The sequence below is a fragment of the Phasianus colchicus genome, chromosome 25 (assembly GCF_987193195.1).
Source record: "Phasianus colchicus chromosome 25, bPhaCol1.hap1.1, whole genome shotgun sequence".
NCBI classification, from domain to species: Eukaryota; Metazoa; Chordata; class Aves; order Galliformes; family Phasianidae; genus Phasianus; species Phasianus colchicus.
Window position 1 is genome coordinate 2,483,942 of NC_143460.1, and position 17,900 is coordinate 2,501,841.

The window sequence follows — 17,900 nt, forward strand, 5'->3', positions numbered from 1 at the left end:
AGGGATAACTTCTCTTCAGTGGAAGAACACAGGGTCTGGACAGGATGTGTTACCAGCAGTCTCCCTCTCACATGAGAATTTGCCTTACCACAAATCACATTGTTATTCGTTCTATCTCATTTTTCAACATAACCATCTCAGCAGCTGTCTCCTTCTGCCCCACCTGCATTCAGTTCTTCTGGAAGAAACGGATCTCTTTCCCAAACACCCTAAAACAGCCCCTTGTAAGCGAACCGACCTCGAAAGCTACAGACAACAGACGTGGCACACGTAGCAGCCACTTCACCTCAGCAGGCCGTGCACCCTCACCTTCCTCAGCAACAACAGTCAGAGTCACCACATGGCCTGCATCCTTGATCAGCTGCACGATGCTGTCGTGGGAGAGCTCCACGATGGACTGCCCGTTCACTGCTGAGATGCGGTCTCCCACCTTCAGCTTCCCGCACTGATCTGCTGGGCTCCCATCTATCACACGCCCGATCTTGTGGGGAATCACTGCAGAGTCAGAACAGGCCCATCAGCTTTTTCAGAACACGGTTAATAATCCTGTGAGACGAGCACTGAGTGGACCCAGACCTCCCACAATCAGCCCAGAAATCGTTCCTGCTCTGAATGCTGGCACTGCATGAAAAACCTGCAGACAGCAAAGGAGGTCTCACCCATCAGAGTGAGTGCAAACCAAGAGGCTGCTGTACAGCCGTTCTGTGGAGCTGTTATCCCAGCACTGCTCTCCCCAGCATGCTTTTTTGAGGGGTCAGGGAGGTGAGGAACATCGTGCACGTATCAGGATTATCAGCTGACTTTTCAGCTTTCAGCAAAGCTGAAACATGCAGTCAGCAGCCACCCAAGATTAAAAAACCATCAAGGACAGTTTTAATGAGCCCATGCAGAAGTTACTGTGAAGCAACAGACATTGATGCCTTCTAGCATTTACCATGAGTTTAAATTTTAATTACACTTCCCTTAATAGACTACTTTTAAAGTATTACATAAACCTAAGAGCCAACTGTGAAGAGAAAAGCACTGCAGGGTTGCAGACTCAATTGCTGATTGCTTGTTTTAGAATATCTCAGCTTCAGAACAACACAGTGGGTTCACATAAAGCTGTGCATAGAAAACTTCTGCACGGCAGAAACTCCAGCACCAGTCAGGCCAGGCAGTGACCAAACCACCGGCGTACAGCACTCACCACCAGGAGGAGGTTTGTTTTTGGAGGTGAGAATGACAAAGCCAAATCCTTCATTCTCCTTCCGCTGCAGACAGACATCATAGACCTCTGGGGACTGCTGGGTTGCAAACTCTGCCCGATTCAGGCGGGGAGAGCTGTTCTGTGTCACGACAGCCTGCGAATCCTCCTCCTCTGCTTGCTTTTCTCCTTAAAAGTAACAGACAAACAACAAGTAAGGCAAAAACAATGCCACTTTTCTATCAGGTAAATACAACAAAGCTGTGTATCTCACTATCAGTGCCAGCAAGAGGAAACACTGCCTGCCTGGGAATGTAAGAAGCAAGCTAATAAACAATGTGATCTATATAAACCAGAAATCAGATACTGGATGAAGCAGACAGAGGCCCAGAGCCCTACACAGGTGTGCACAAATACGCAAGGCACTGCAGCCTGATTTCCCAAAGCAGAACAGACTTGGCAGCGTGCACAACAAAACTTTGTCAGAGTGATGTGATGCCTTTTCTTGTAGAAGAATACATCGTGGTTTTCTGCTGTACAAGATCTACAGCACAGATCCAGCTACAAAAGAGAATTATTGCTACTTAAATGAGGAACAACTCTAAGACTTGATTTTAAAATACTTCTTCCTTTTACTAGTACACACTCAGAATTAATGGGTGAACAGAGCACTGCAGAAGCAGTACTGAGTGCTGATCACAACAGGGCAGCACCTCAGGATTCCTGAGCTCCTTTCCAGCTCTGTCATTCACATGATCAAGCAGCAGTGAGTCGAGGATAAACACCTTCTGTACACTGCAGATCTGGACACTGATCCCAAACTGCAGAATCACAAGATGCTGACTGAATCATCTCTGCTCTGAATGCACTCATCTTTGCTGCACATAGATATCAACGGACAACAGAATACAGCATGTAGTACAGAACTGAGTTGTGCTGTTACTCAATTTATACAGCACTAACGTCTGTTCTAACGAGCATTTGGAAAAGGGATGAAGAAAACACCACTGCTATCTTAATGTTCAGTCTTACCTGTGTGAGCAGTGCAAGCCAGCAAGCTCCAAAGCATCAACTCATAAGCTCTGCTTTTCTCCACTTAGAATTACAGCTGACACTCCCGAACCTCAGGCTGCTCAATTCTACCATAATAACTGATATGTTTCAGAACAGCTTCAGCTGACCTGACTGCAACAACAAACGTGTTCCACGAGTCAGACCTATTCCTGCACAACACTCTCTGGACAGATACATACCACCAAAGAAAATCTTCCTCCGGACCGTCAGCAGCACCTGACCGTTCCGTGCAGCACTGGTCATTAAATCCAGAACTTGTTTGTGTGACTTCCCCTTAACAGGGACTCCATCGATGCACATCAGCTCATCAGCAGCTCGAAGCCTGCCGTCTTTTTCTGCCGCTCCCAAAGGGATTATGGCTCCAATGTAAATCTATCAATAGGGCACAGTCAGTGGGTTAGAATGGCAGAACACAAAGTCATCAGAACACACAGTGGTTGGAACCCAGGTGAATCGAGGCACATAAAAGCTTTTGAGAAGATACTTGAACAGATCATTTGATTGTCCATTTCTAGCAGAAGCACAGCCAGCGAGTGGACTCCTCACAGACTGACTGAATGGACACCAGCTGGGGCTCAACACATCAATAAGTACAAAAAGTTTGGGGGGATTTTTAATCCTCATTTCACTACACAGCTTTTGGCGAGTAAATGCTGACTTCAAACAGCTGCACTCCTCTTACCAAATCTGTCTATCGCCACCTCATAAAGTGCTACTAAATATAACAGATAAGAAAAAGGCAGTGTTTCAGACACTAGAATGACATTCAGGTTAAATGAAAGGTTAAGAATAATCACTGTCAGTAGTTGTCTGAGGTCAAGCAGTGGAGAGCAGATCACCTGCACACAGTATTTGTGACATGAGCTTGACACCAACTGCTATGGTTGTTATGGAAACCAAACATCATAAATGCTATAAAGTGCAACAGAACTGTAACTTCTGTTTGGTTTTGCTATAAAGAGATGCTGCTCTTCTTTTTTGTTAAAGGCATGTTAGAAAAAAAGCAGACTAGCACTGGATCACAGCTGTAAATGGAAAAAAAAACAAAACAACAAACATATTCCTTCAGCTATCATCAGAAAGCAGCCTCTGGTTACCTACTCCAAAAGTTTTTTCTCTTAACTTGACAGCTGAAGGAGCAGCCCCTGACATGCTATCAGTCTCACCACTACTTCCCAGAGAAGAGCATTTTCCTTTTAGGAAATGGAAGAGAGTCTCCCAAAGTGCTACAACAGAACAGACAACCCAGGGCAGTCTGCCTCCAACTCTGCCATTCCTTAATGATTACCCCTCATCCGAGCCAAACTGTGCAACTGCTCTTCTGTAGGCTGAAGCCAGGAAGCACTGCTACAATGACAACTTAAAGCCTTACCTGCACCCTCACTGCTGACCAGGTGGCAGCAAACCAGGCTCTCACCACTACACTTCTCCCTGTGCAAACACTGCAGCTGCATTTTGATGCCACTCAGGAAGCAAAATAACACCTACATCCATGTGCAGGAGGAAGCCAGTCTAACAGCTTCTGCTTCAAGGCTTTAATGCAAATCCTAAAGCAGCATGTTTTGAGTTTTTGAAGATGAGAGGGGAAAAAACCCAAGGCAAAAACACAAGAGCAAACTGGAAAAGCTGTGCTTGTATCCTCAAGATGAATCCACTAGAAACCACAGACCGACAAAACAGCATTTGATTCTGAAAACGTGCAGGGAGGATGGAAGGGGAAGGGGATCCAACACCTCCCAGAGCTGCCTTGTCTCATTAGGCTGCAGTCAGAAGAACAGCCTGGCAGTTTCTGCAGGGTAAGCAGCAGCTCCCTTCTGCTCATCTGCTCCCCAGGAAGATCCAACACGTGCAGCAAAAACTGAGCACTGCCAGTGCACGTGGTGCCAACAGCATGGGATGCTGATGCTCAGCCCTATAAAGGCTTCCTGAGATGCAACAACTGTTACCAGAACGCACCACAATTACAGGCTTGACAGTAAACTCCTGCTGCCAAAGAAAGGCTCTGGGTAAAAAAAGAACGAGAGCCTTGCAGATTAAACCTTGAAGCATTCAAGGTCAGTTTGGATAGGGCTCTGAGCAACCTCATCGAGCTTTAGGTGCCCCTGTTTGTTGGACTAGATTACCTTTAAAGGTCCCTTCCAACTCAGACGATTCTATGAAGAGCAAAGAGAAGAAAGGTAACCAACCATATTCTTCCCTTCATTTGGGCTCAAACTAGTCAGGCAGAACTGTTTCCCTGTAGCCTCCAGTTTAAGTCACCCAAGAGCCTGCACCCACTGTAGCTCCCCAGTTGGAGCCCTGTACAGCCACCTGGTCCCAGGGATTGAGCTGCAGCCCTCAGGCCATGCTCAGCACCTCCATGGTTAAGTTCTTTACAATGAGAGTGGTGAGGTGCTGAACAGGCTGTCCAGAGAGGCTGTGGATGCCCCGTCCATCCCTGGAGGTGCTCAAGGCCAGGTTGGATGGGGCCCTGGGCAGCCTGGGCTGGTATGAAATGGGGAGGTTGGTGGCCCTGCATGTGGCAGGGGGTTGGAGATTCATCATCCTTGAGATCCCTGGTCATTCTGTGATTCTGTGATCAGGGAACACACTGTCCAGCTTTAAGCAGAACTGGATTACATCTCCCAGCTTTAACTGGATTACTCAAGAGCATTTCACTGACTGAAGACGAAATGATTCTCCTCCCTTAGGAGCTAAAGCTGAACCACTTCTTAAACCCAGAATCAATCTGGAAATCTGAATCGATTCTCGAGCTTTAAAAATCAGTTATCAATCACTTTTTCCATCACTGAATTCCTTAGAAGGAGACAGAAATGAGGAGGACAGAGCAGTAGCCATCCCAACAGCAGCACGGTGACACAACATGCAAGCAGCTGAAAGAAGTTTCACCTACAGGCTGATCTGGTCCATCTCCTCCAAGCACGCGGAATCCGAAGCCCGACTCTTGTTTTCGTAGGAAAACATCCAAATCTCTCGTGTTAGGAGCTGAGACAAAACATTTCAAAACATGTGATGAGCTACCTTTGGTTGTTGGAAGGTTGTTCCTCCATTGTGCATTCTGATTCTTTTTATAGACAGAAGACAGTAACCAGAAATACAGCAAACAATTCTAACAGTTAATGAAGTTCTTTTTCCAAAATGGATTTAAAAAAAAGCCAAACAAACAACATAGAAAAAGATGAAAAAGGAAAGGACAGGTTGATGAGTGCCAAAGGAGAAATCACAGCTGCATTCGTACAGTGAGCCAGGATGAAATCCACTCTGCAGCACAACTCGGGACCATCTATAAATGCTGAAATGGTTTGAGTCACTGAACATCCCGAGCTGGAAGGGATCACCAAGTCCAGCTCCTGCACTTTGCTTTGGTCCTTTGGTCTGATGTTACTCTTTGCTCAGCTTATTTATGAAAACCATTTAAAAACAATTGTCTGCATAGTTGTTTTGTATGTGAATGGGCCCACTGAAATAAGTCTATCTGTAACAAAGCTCAGAACACAAAAGGTTTTTGGAGAAAACAGCTCGAAGATTTACTCATTATTTTGTGGAATTCCCTTAAATAAAGATTGCTAAAAGAAACCATATCCCCCAGATGATCTATTTTGGAACATGAAGTCACATCTGCTTTGCCAGGCCCATAAAGTAACCAATTTGTTCAGAAATTCCTGAACAGCAAATATAATATTAGAACATAATATCACTTTTATGACTAATTACATTATTGAAACTATGGTTGAACCACACAGCATATACATATAGATCTATTCTGAATGGGCTCTACAGTTTTCTGCTTAGTGTGAATTATGCACTTTTGAAATGTTTGTATCCATACAGGGTTAACAAACTCACTAGGTAAAGTCACAGTGCTTTCACTACATGCATGCCAAAGAAAAGGTTCTGTTATATTTGAGTATTTCCAAGCTGGGGTTGATATACTCACGTTTGTCCTCATACATAGTCTTGGACTTCAAGTAGACTTCTGAAGGGTCCAGTTTAGGAGAGCCTGATCTTACAGCAGTGGGAGGGAAAGGCATAGGCTGTGGGATGGCATCGCTGAGCGCTTCCAAACTCCCTGAACTCTCCTGCTTGTCCTTCTGGAACAGAATCCCACCCCACAAACCCCATGTTAAGCCAAAAGCCTGAAGGAGTTCATGCATGCAAACGTCGCAGAGAGGTGAAATGAAGTGGGAATAAGTCAGCAGTCTTTGTATTTTTCTCTTCTTCTGCAACACTGCCATTCCAAGAGGAAAGGCCACCAAGTATCCTTGTGGTCTCCCATCTTAATTTCCAGCGGACAATAAGTTAAGTAATTATTCTGGGCTGTAAACCCAACCTGGAAAACTGGAACGTGGTGGTCTGCACGTGTGTGTGCACGTTGAGTAACAGTGCAATATTCTGAGCTGTGCCCTTTTAGGAGGGTGGAAGAAAACTCCCCCAAGCAGCTTAGAGCTTTCACACTTGCACGTCCATGAACACAAGAACTTGCCCTTTTTAACTGAACTCGTTTGCCACGTTGCTTAATGCCACTGAACATTGAGTGCTCCGTGGAAAAGCTGCTCTGCCTGTGTGTGGAGCCCTGGGTATTTTTAGCATGGCTGCAGAGCGTGCTGACATAGGAGCCATGCAGGCACAGCCCACGTCCTCCAGCTGCACCAATCTGTGCAGCAATTTCTTTACTGCAGGCAGCTGCATGCTTGTAAGAAACCAAATCTGCACACCTCAGCGAGTGCTTCAAGTGTGAGTGCTCACATTCATCATCCCACTGCTCTGATACTTTTCATACTTGAAGAGCAGGACAATGTCAGAAAAAGGAACTGCATTTACATCCTGCTAATGGGCTTTTCCAGAAATGAAATAATTTGTTGCGTGCAATGAATTTTTCAACATGCAGCTCTGCTCTTGGAGATGTTCATTGGTGGTTATCAATGAGCCTTTTTCATAAGAGAAGTGCTCATGACAAGAATATTTCACAATCTGAGGGTATTTCACCAATCCTTATGAATCTTTGCTGAGACAAAACATATTAAAGACACCCCAATGGAGGGAACTTCCAAAAACAATGAGCATCAAACTGGAAACGTAAAACTCCAGTGCATTAAGAAGGGAGCAATGACCATTTTGTCATTTTATGTGAGGATCAAGGAACACTGAAATATCTGATATTTCTTTTAGAAATCCTATTTCTACAGATCATGCAAAAAAAAAAAAAAAAAATATATATATATATATATATATATATATATACTGTATTCTTGATATTTCAGGAGTAAGAAATAAGAAATCCATTCTATCCAAACTCAAAACACTCAAAGGGTTCTTTAGAAGAACTTCAGTTTTAAGTAGACCATATTAAAAAGTCTTTTTGCCACCAAAACCCCCTCAGTATTTTTCCATCTGAAGCCAATTTCAATACATACTCACCACTTTGCCAGTTTTAGTAGGTGAGGGTGGACCTGAAAAAAATACAATGTAGAAAGCAATTTCAATTCTAGGTCATCCAAGCTTAAATAGCATTAAGGCAATATAATCAGTTCCTCCTGAGCTGGAAGTGATAACTGCTTATTCATTCTTTCTTTAAATTGCAAGGGATCGTTTAGTTGACCAAAGCCATCACTTAGGAGAAATCTCAAATCAGAGCTGCTGTACAGCAATGAGTTTCTCCTTTTGCTAGATGCTGGTGAACCAGATCACACATGAGTTCACTGGAGGAGGCTGTGAATTAGCCTGGTGGAATTTCACTTGCCACCAAAGAAATCTGTTTCCTTAATTGATTAAGAAACAGCAGCATTTGTACAGAAATAGACTTTCCAAACATGAATGACCCAAGTGCCACTCAAAAGGCTACAATAAAACCTTAAAGGGACACTAAAGCAGTCGTGTTGCTTTCTAATTCATTCAGTTCCATCTGGTGTGTGGTTAACAAAGAGGTATGAATATGCAGATGTAAAAATGATCATTTTTTCCATTTCAGTGAAAGGTTCCATCTTACAGCTGATGCTTCTTCCCACTCATAATCACCTGTGCAGCACAGCTACAGTTACTGGGATACATTTGGAGATGTCCAGGAAACTCCATCAATCACACCCTTTGTATTATACTGGAGACTACATTTTTGCTTTACCACTCCCCAGACACTCAGTATGTTTAGACACCATCTCTTCCATAATAACTTTTGTGTAAAAAAACCCCTAGCAGCATGCTCTCATCCAAATACTCAGGGCGATAAATTAAAACTTAGAACATCATGGCTGAGAGACATAATGAAACTGCTAGCTAACTTACCACACTAAAAGAGGCCTCTTAAAAAGCAGGCAGCTATACATGACAGCTGTAAATTTACATATTTACCTCCTCTTAAGATGAGCAGGGGCACCTCTGCTCCTATTGGAAACTGCTTCAGTACCTCCACGACCTGCAGATGTGTCAAGCTCTGCACGTTCTGATGGCAGATCTCCTTGATTACATCCCCTTTCTGAAGTCCTTGGCACCACTGGCTGTCTAAAATCATTTTTACCTTCTGTCCTGTAGGACTGTCTGCAATGGCAAACCCAAAGCCTTTAGGACCTTTGACCAGTGGGATGGTGACCAGCTCTGGCTGAGAGCCTCCAGAAGATGCAACAGAGATCCTCTGCTCGTTTGTATCCACGGAAGGACCATTGAGACGACCATTGACCAACATTGGGCCTGGTTTTCCATTCTGGTCCAACACAACTGTCCCAGCTATTAACTCTTGGCTGGTCAGACAAATGTCTCCTTTGGTCACAGGTGGTCCATTGATAATAGGTGTAGCAGTCACTATATCTACAACTGGGTCCTCATTGTCATCAGGAAGAGGATAGCCACGACACAAAGTCATGTTTACATACTGGTTGACAGGAACTAGCTGAAACATCTGGACAACATCTGCATGGGTATGGCCAAGGACACAGTTTCCATTTATGTCTACAATGACATCACCTGTTCAAAAAGGAATTTAAACAGCATTAAAACCAGAAACAAAACTACACGCACCTTTCCAGTATTCTGAGGCCCAGAATAAAAAAATCACTGGACAAAATCACCGTGCAGTGTTCAAAAATTAATAATGCTGGCTGTACCTCTTGACTATCTGTTTCCAAGAAGTGCAAAGGACTTTCTCTTTGCATTTATTCTATGTCATCTCAGAAGACAGTATGCTAAATATATAAAGTTTAATCTCCAGCAGATTTTTTAAAATGCTACTATACAGCCACAGGAGATGAAGCACGGCACACACACTGCTGCAAACAGATGCCTTCTGCTTTAATTCATACTGTAGAGCATCCTAAATTCAATCCAAAAATAAATCGGATTTTTTTTGGGGAGGTTCCTATGCTTATTTTAGGATTGGCTGAACTTAAGCTAGGATTGCACCCACGCGTATTTCATAGCCTTACCCTGTTGCCACATGTAGTTAAGCATGTATTTTCAAAATGAAGAGAAAGTACATGTCAAATCCTGAAACCTTGTTTCATAACACACATCGTGTTGATCAAGAAACTCTGCGTACGCAATACAATATTCCCAGGGGTAAATCGTCCTCTCAATCTCACACATCAGCAGCTGCACTCTCTAAAAAGCACCAAAAGAAATGCAAGCTTAGAGAAATAATCATTTACCTGGTGCAATTCTCCCATCCTGTGCAGCAGGTCCATCTTTTAACACATTCTTCACCTGGAGAAACTCATCAGGCCTGTCCCCTCCAATAATTGTAAAACCAAAACCCATCGTGCTTTTTTTCAGTGACGTCCGTATAAGTGCTCCTATAAGCTGGGATGGATCCCTAGTGAAGAGAGACTTCTCTGGCCCTGTGCATGATAAGATGCAATATAATCAACCATCAGCAATGCTGCTTTATGGCAGCCATTAAATCTCCAAACGATGGTGACTACAAGCACATATAAAATAGACAATCAGAGAAAGAAGGAGAATATCTTAAAGCCTGGGTACCAAACTTACAGGTTTTCCAAACTGTATTACAGATTAAAACAGGAGACAAACTAAATCTCTAAACCTCTAATTTCTGGTTTTACTCCTTTACCTTTGACATCAACAGCAAATAAAATTCAAGGAGTGGCTTTACCTGCACCTTCCAGCTGGCTCTTCTAACCCTCTACTTATTCCAAAGTTGCTTATGACAACCAGCTTCAGATTTACCAAAATGATTTGAAAGCAGTGCCAGGGTCTCAATTTAATCTTAACATCAAAAAATCATTCCAAAAATCTTACAGAGTCTGAAGAGCAAAACCACAAGGGCCAGCAGAAAGGCCAATTTCTTCATCAATTCCCAACCTGATTACATGCAGTGCTTACTTGTAGATAAAGATATGAGCGATAAAGAACACAATATTGAGTGATACCTGATTTTGAAGGGCCACCATCAGTCTGTCCTAGCTGTTTTTTTCTTTTGGCTTCCAATACTGGGTTTTCAAACTGAGTTTTCTGGTTAATATGACTGTAGACAAAAGGTAGATTAAGATATCAGAGGAAACCATCCTGCTTATTTCACAGAAAACACAATCACAAAAGACTACCTACAAATACTATTGTTTGTTCAGATTAAAATTCTGGAAAAATGAATGCCAAACTATCAGAGAATCAACACAGAATGCCTTTTTTTCCTTTCAGCAACTTGATTTATTTTAAAAAACAATGTAGTTTCACTTCTTGTAACCATTGGATAGAGTACACCTTCATGCCACTCTGCAAACTTCCAAGAGGTTCTATTAGACAAGAATAGAGAAAACTTGCTTTTTCTCCTGACACTAGCTGTGTTGCTTCAGTCTTATTATTTGCAACTCTGCTCATCTTTTTAACAATGGTTAAAGAAAGGTTTAATTTTCCCTGACCTGAAGAAGACCAATAAGAGCTTTTGCAGCAGTTTAGCAGCTACCTGTGATATCCTTTTGGAGACAGCAATGAGAAATGTTATTCTTGCTCTTTTACAGTTCTCCCTCTTAAATCAAGTCACCCTATTTTTGCTTTAGCTAATGAAACTGACATCAGCTCGTTCCCACTTATTAATTACTTTCATTGTACTTGCTTTCCTTCCCTAGAAGAAATTTACTCCAATATGTCAGCACAGTCATATTATGGACCTTCAGTGCTTCAGAAATGTGCACGCTGGCCTCCAGAACTTGTTTTTACTCAGTACAACCTATATACACTGCTAAGCAACTGCTTCACTACTTTCTGCTCCGTTTGTGACTATTTCAAATTAATAATTAGCACTTACTCAACGTAATACGTTCCATATTGTGGATCTTCTATTTTTTCCCATCCATAAGGAAGTTCTGCAATCAGAAAGAACAAAATTCTCCACTGCTTTGGAACACTATCTGTGCGTATCAACACTCTTACAAAATAAAAAGGACAGATGAAGTGCATGAATTAAATAGAAGTCATTTTTTTCCCTGTGTTTGTTTGAGACTTGTCCCTCTGATGAAAAAACATTCGCTTATTCCAAGGAATCTGAAACCCTGCACCTCTCAACCTTTGTTCCACTGGATCAGAATTCTATTTAGCAAAACCACATCGCTTTAAGTCTGTAATAAACTTCAAGACAGATCCAAATTAACCTATTTGGGAAGGAAGAACATATGAAAGGGAATAAAAAATACAAGGTCTGGTGAGATGGTAAGCAGCAGCAGATCATTACTGACTAGAGGTGGCAGGCAGTTAAAACAGAGGTCCAATTACTCTAGTTATTATTCTAGTTACCTTGACCAAAGAAATTTAAATATTTGAATAACTGACACAACCAGGTAGCTAGCCATTCTGAAGGATAAAATTTCTGTGTAATCTTGTTTGAGGCTGCCCTAAGTTTGAAGGTAACAGCAATTTTCCTAGCATATGACAGCATGTTACCACTTATTAGTATCAGCATCACTCCACAGGATTTGACAAAAGACCCAGGGGGGCCATTCATTTAAACGTTGTTCATTTGGATATCCTGCATCTCTCTGTTTCAAGTGCTCTTTTTATCCTGTGGTGTGCTGCACGTATGTTTAACAAGCAGCAGTATGAGTCCATTGCTCCAGCTGGCTTCATTATGAATACATGATTGTTAGCCTGTGCAATTTAAGGAGATGACAGGCTGTTCTGAATCTGCCTCAGCTTTTGTAAAATGCATTTGCTGAAGACAGAGCTACTTGGTGCTCCTTTTTAGGCTGACTAAATCACAGACTACGTAGGAAATGGATACAGGTATCATCTGTGGGTCAGTCATGAGCCTGACTTACAAGTCTTGAAACAGCAGCATGAAGAGCTGTTACCTCTACTTACACATTCAAATATTATACCATAAAACATGCAATACACATTATTAGCAATAGGTATTATGTTGCATCTTCATTCTGCCTATATTCTAGTATTTATGGACCTTTTATCCCTGCCATATTCCACCCACATAAAAAATTCCAGTGTGATCACTGCTGATATATCCAGCTTTATATCCAGCTTTCTCCTTAGCAATGATACTTACTGGAACAACATATATTCTCTTCTCAGGAATGCAGATACATTTATGATTCAGTCAGATTCCACGACTCCAGGAAAAATACATTATGCTTCTCCCCAGTCTTGTGTGGCTCTCACTACCACTGAACTACGGGCACTCAGCACTACACTGTTTGCTCCAAAGCACATGGATCAGCAAGAAGTTTCTGTCACAGCAGTAATGGATTTTATGCAGCCCTGATAAACTCAGCCACAGTAACAAATGAGCTCTAAATATCTCACCTCCATCTTCACAATCTTCAGGAGCTTTGGCTTTCTTACAGAGCCGTGGATCAAGCCATGTGGTTGTCTTGGTGTTGTGACTGCAGAGCAAAACACAGCCCATTAAAAGAAGAGGACTTCCTCAGGCTGAAGAAATTTTGCTTTATGTTAAATGTTTACTACCTTGGTCAAACCATAGCCTTTAGATAACCTAATCCCTGTTTATACCTCAGTCACACGGTCAAATGCTAAATAGAAAAGGCAACAATGATACTTAGAGATACCAGCACTAGAGACTCCTGAGGGCAGATGTGAAACATGAGAGGCATGCTCTCCCGTGCCCCAGAAAGCTCATGTGAAAGCATCATCTGTTTCTACCTGAAAGCAGCAAATGCTGTTAGTCGTATATCTAACATTCAGTTAGGTTTTTATTTCTTTTCACCTCAGAATTCATAAATGAGGCTATTTCACATGTGCACATATGAACTGCTTTTCTATCCTGAGCTTTAATCTGTGCAGCTCATCTTTTCAAGTAGGTATTCCCAGCCAAGGAACGCATGCTGAGAAGAAAGAACAACAAGTTCTCAGATTTCAGAGAGATTTGTCAGTGTAAAAGTTTATATGATGCTATACCTTCCCTTCCAACATCCATCCAGCTTTGCATTTTGTGAGATACGTAACACACTGCAAACTGCCTATGCACACGGAGCCATAACACCTTCCTGCACAATGACAATCAAGTATGTAGCGTAAATCATTATCAGTAAGGAACAAAAGAGAGGAAATATATAAAATCCCATACAGAAATATAAGGAAAAAGAACAGGAGAGGTGTAAGAGCATTAGGCAGCTTCCCAGACTGTGGCTCTTCAGCACATTTCTTTCCTGCTGGCAGTGCTGGGCTACTCACTCGATGAAGTAGATCATGCCAGTGTCAGTGTAGGCCATCTCCCAGTTCTTGGGCAGAGGTTCCAGGGTTTCATCCCTTGACATGTAATTTCTGAAGTCCATGGAGCTGCTTGTCTGGTTGTAACTGGGAACAGGTTTCATCCAGTCAGAAGAATCTGAGTGTTTTTCTTTGTTTTCTGCAGTTGTTCAGGGAAAGCATTACTATTTGTCAGATGCTTATGCTGTTTCTCACTAAGCACCACCCTCTTAATCTGGCTATGAGAGAATGTCAAACATGTCCCTGGATGTGATGAGCATTTTTCCACTTTTTTTTTTTTTTTTTTTCAGCTATGGACTTTGAAAAGCTGACATGAAAACACTGAACTCTGTTCTGCCCCTGCCAAAGAGAATTAACCTCCTATTATTTGTCTGAGCCTAAGCTACAAAATCAGCACGGGCAGAAATGCAAGCTGACTAATTTGTTTCCCTCCTCACACAGAGAACAGTGTTTGTAATGCCACCAATAAATAAATAAAAAAAATGGAATTCCTACTAATATTCCTCAAAGCACCAGCGCTAAGACATAGAAAAGACCCAAACTGACAATAAGATAAACACAAGTCTCTCCTGCAAGCTACAAGAATTAAAAGCTCCCCAAAATCCCTGCTAACACTTCATTAAAGCCTCAGCTTGGTTATGCCTGGTATCCTCAGCCACACAATGATGCCCACGACTTTCACATCACCACCAGCCAGGCCACCGGGTGCTCTGTGCTGTGGCATTGCCAACCCTAAAGCTAACAAGATTAGGTCAGGTCCGGTCAATATAAGTCTTTCTTAAACACTCACACACAGGATCATCTGCAAATTCAATGTGACGGCTTCTCTCCAACATCAGTTCTTCCCCCTCGAGATGAATAACCATGACAGCAAAACGAAAAGGGCGTGCTGCCAATCTCTGAAACATCCTACTGGACACTGGTCTGGTCTCAATGCACTGTGCTTTACTCCTCTCCACAAACACTCCCTCGGGTTATTCTGCAGTTCCCTTCAGCAAAATAATCTGAACATTTTACAGTATGAGCTGGTGCTGCCCCTCAGACTGATTGTTTCACTAAAACCTCCTGCATTTGGTAATCTGACCAAAATGAAACGATTAAATTTACAGGGCATGAATTACACTCTGCAAAGGGATTCTGTTATATGGATCAATTTTTCCTTCCCAATCAAGTAACTGGCTGCTGCCCAGCACTACATGTTCTCTACTGAGCAGTGCATTTTATGATGCAATTGCACATCTGGCTGGGAGAACAGCTGTTTCTTTTTAAAATGTAATTTCAAAGGAGAGCAAAAACACCCGTCTGAATAGAAAACTGCTTTCAAACTTCACTAAAACTAAGGAAGCAGTTCAAGCAAGCATGAATACTATTTGTATACTTCTTATTCATTCATAAAATACTTCAGGGAATTTCTCCCCTTGTAACCAACCTATCCCTCCGCTGCCATTAACTGCTTCCTTTTCCTCCTCTTCCTCATCTTCAGGGAGAGAACTGTCCATCCTTTGCATTTTGCTGACCGATGTGGTTCTTTTCCTCTGTGATTCAGTATCAAAGTCATTGTCAAAGAGAACTTGATCCACCGGATCAGGCTGAAAGGGGCTGGGCTCTGCTGGAGGCTTTGGAGTACCATAAAAATTACCTGCCAATGAGACAGAAATGAGGATAATGAAAGCACTGATACTTGCCCAAGTGCTAGCACGACTGTATTGCAGACATTTACATACAAAAAGCAGTGTAAGATGTCTGCATTTGTTCTGTTGAAAGTGGCAAAAAGTAAATCATTCTACAGCACGGGGCAATAAAGAACAAACATTACTCGAAGCACAACTGCAGGCAGGGGATGCTCTGTAACAGTGCAAGACATCTGAGGGTTGAGCCAACTCCTCCCTTCACCCACTTACTTTAAACAAAGCTGGGTTTGGGGTCCAGTCCCTCCACTCCCACATAAAGGTCCCTCACATCCCTGTGAAGTTCTCTCTGCTTGCTATCTAACCCCTTAAATCACAACAAAAGGCTATCACCATAGCAGTTCCAGGTCTCTAGCTAACTGCTTCCTGATGGTTCACTGCCTTCGATGAAATGTTTTTGTTTTTAATTGCAAAACACTTTTTCCCTATTTTATCAGGATTTCCCATGCTTCCCATTGCTTTAATGCATGCCTCTGAGAAGAACACCTCTGTTCCATACAATTGGGAAAAGAAAGAAAAGAAAAAGACCAGTAGTCCTCTCATAGGCACTCCAGCTCTAAAATAGGCATTGCAGTAGTGGAGAGGCAATAAGAAACCATCAGGGTGAGTAGGAAAAGTGGCACCTCCTGAATACAGAGAGCTACACTTAAACCAAGATACTGGATGTGAACACTGGATATTAATTCCTATTCCAATAACCTTCACCCACATACCATCATACGTTCCACTTTCTAGCAAGGCTCCACTTTCTTCCAGTGCTTTGAATTGCTCAACAGGAATGAAATTATAGTCTACTCCAGGGACTTCCCCATCTCTGGGAGCCCTTGTAGTGCCTGGAAAAACAGAGAAAACACAACTGTTAGGTACTGAAATCCTGCCTTCTTACCAAATGCAGCCTGCTGTCAAAATAAGTGAAAACAAGATATTTTTGAGGCTTCATACAATGATGACCTCATTCTCCTATGCAAGCAAGTGAACAATAATGTGTAAAAACTAGGCCAGGAGATCGTGTAGGAATGATAAATTATGGTGGAAGGAGAAGGAAAAAAGCAGAATGAGGCAGTAATTAGAAATTTTTCCTTAAGCTCAGTGAACCAAAAACTTACACTGTAGAAGCTGATGATTACATGGGCTAGGCAACAGCAGTCTGGGATTCTGGGAGACTGTTTAAGAGCTATGGTATTTTAATACAGATGTATGGGTGTTTCATCTTCCCATCATTTCTTGAGCATCCATATCAATTCAGTAATGAGGTCAACATGACTAAATATACTTGATCTCTGGGCCACAAAATCCATAAACAGGCAGAGGAATCATATTTTAACCTTACAGTTCAGGGGGCAATTCATCTGTACTCCAAGCATTGGCTATTGGTTAACTGTTTCAACAAGATCAGTAAATTGCTGTATTGCATACAGAAATTCTCCAAGTTTTTGTGTAGGTGCCACCCACTGCCACAACAGCTTAATTAAGGCTTCACTGGAAATAAATTTACTAATTCAGTAAAGTCCTATTAGGTTAAAAGCAGGAAAGGCATACATCAATTTTTTTTATTTTTATTTTTTGAGGGAGCAGCATTAACGAGAACAGCTAATAAATAGATGGCATTTCACCATTATCAGCTTTTCAAGGAATTCACAAACTCACAGACCTGTTCAAAATGTTAACGACTGTAACAAGAGAATGGCATTTCTGTAGTTACAAAAATGTTAGCTGACAAACTTCGAAGCTTTTAGTGCAACGAATACTCAAATTCAGACAGCAACGAGTCTTTTTCAATGGCAGGACCTCTAAGACAAGGTGAAGGATGGTTTTGTGGTAATTAAGAAATGAGATGACAAAGAAGGGTGAAAAGCAAAGACAGAATGTTTGGCAGCTGTCGTAGCACCCTGTACCTTACAAGCTGCTCCCTGGGAAGCCTCACTCACACAGCAGCCATGTAGGTAACACACAGATAAAGGCAGGCTCGCACCTGTGCTGGTTGGACTGCAATGCTAGCAGATGCACAGACCAGAAGGGCTGGCACAACTAAAAAGGCCTGTGTCCATCCAGCTCCTCCAGCTAATTAAGTCTTGCTGTGACACTCAGTTTGTCCTTGCCCTGCTCCTTCCTCTCCTTCTTTGGTCACAGACCCCCCTCTGCCTCTTGCCACCATCTCCTCGTGCTTTCTTAACAGCATTACCCAGCAGGTTCATCATCCTCCATCACTGCAACCCTACAGGCTGTGGATGCCCCATCCATCCCTGGAGGTGTCCAAGGCCAGGTTGGAGGGG

General features: G+C 42.4%; 1 protein-coding gene across 3 annotated transcripts in view; it reads right to left on the reverse strand.

The window, feature by feature from the left end:
- Positions 1 to 17,900, reverse strand: part of MAGI3 (membrane associated guanylate kinase, WW and PDZ domain containing 3) — a 51,951-nt gene that overhangs the window by 10,718 nt on the left and 23,333 nt on the right. For 2 of the 3 annotated variants that reach the window (XM_031605708.2, XM_031605709.2), the window contains exons 3-16: positions 16,341 to 16,460; positions 15,369 to 15,578; positions 13,904 to 14,078; positions 13,016 to 13,095; positions 11,511 to 11,568; positions 10,636 to 10,730; positions 9,895 to 10,083; positions 8,606 to 9,214; positions 7,679 to 7,710; positions 6,198 to 6,351; positions 5,154 to 5,245; positions 2,440 to 2,632; positions 1,190 to 1,375; positions 310 to 495 (exon numbers count right to left, since the gene is read on the reverse strand). In XM_031605708.2, coding sequence (XP_031461568.2) covers positions 310 to 495; positions 1,190 to 1,375; positions 2,440 to 2,632; positions 5,154 to 5,245; positions 6,198 to 6,351; positions 7,679 to 7,710; positions 8,606 to 9,214; positions 9,895 to 10,083; positions 10,636 to 10,730; positions 11,511 to 11,568; positions 13,016 to 13,095; positions 13,904 to 14,078; positions 15,369 to 15,578; positions 16,341 to 16,460 — 2,379 coding nt within the window. Of the gene's footprint in view, positions 1 to 309; positions 496 to 1,189; positions 1,376 to 2,439; positions 2,633 to 5,153; positions 5,246 to 6,197; positions 6,352 to 7,678; positions 7,711 to 8,605; positions 9,215 to 9,894; positions 10,084 to 10,635; positions 10,731 to 11,510; positions 11,569 to 13,015; positions 13,096 to 13,903; positions 14,079 to 15,368; positions 15,579 to 16,340; positions 16,461 to 17,900 lie in introns of those variants that run through there. The other variant, XM_090124791.1, reaches the window with a different exon arrangement.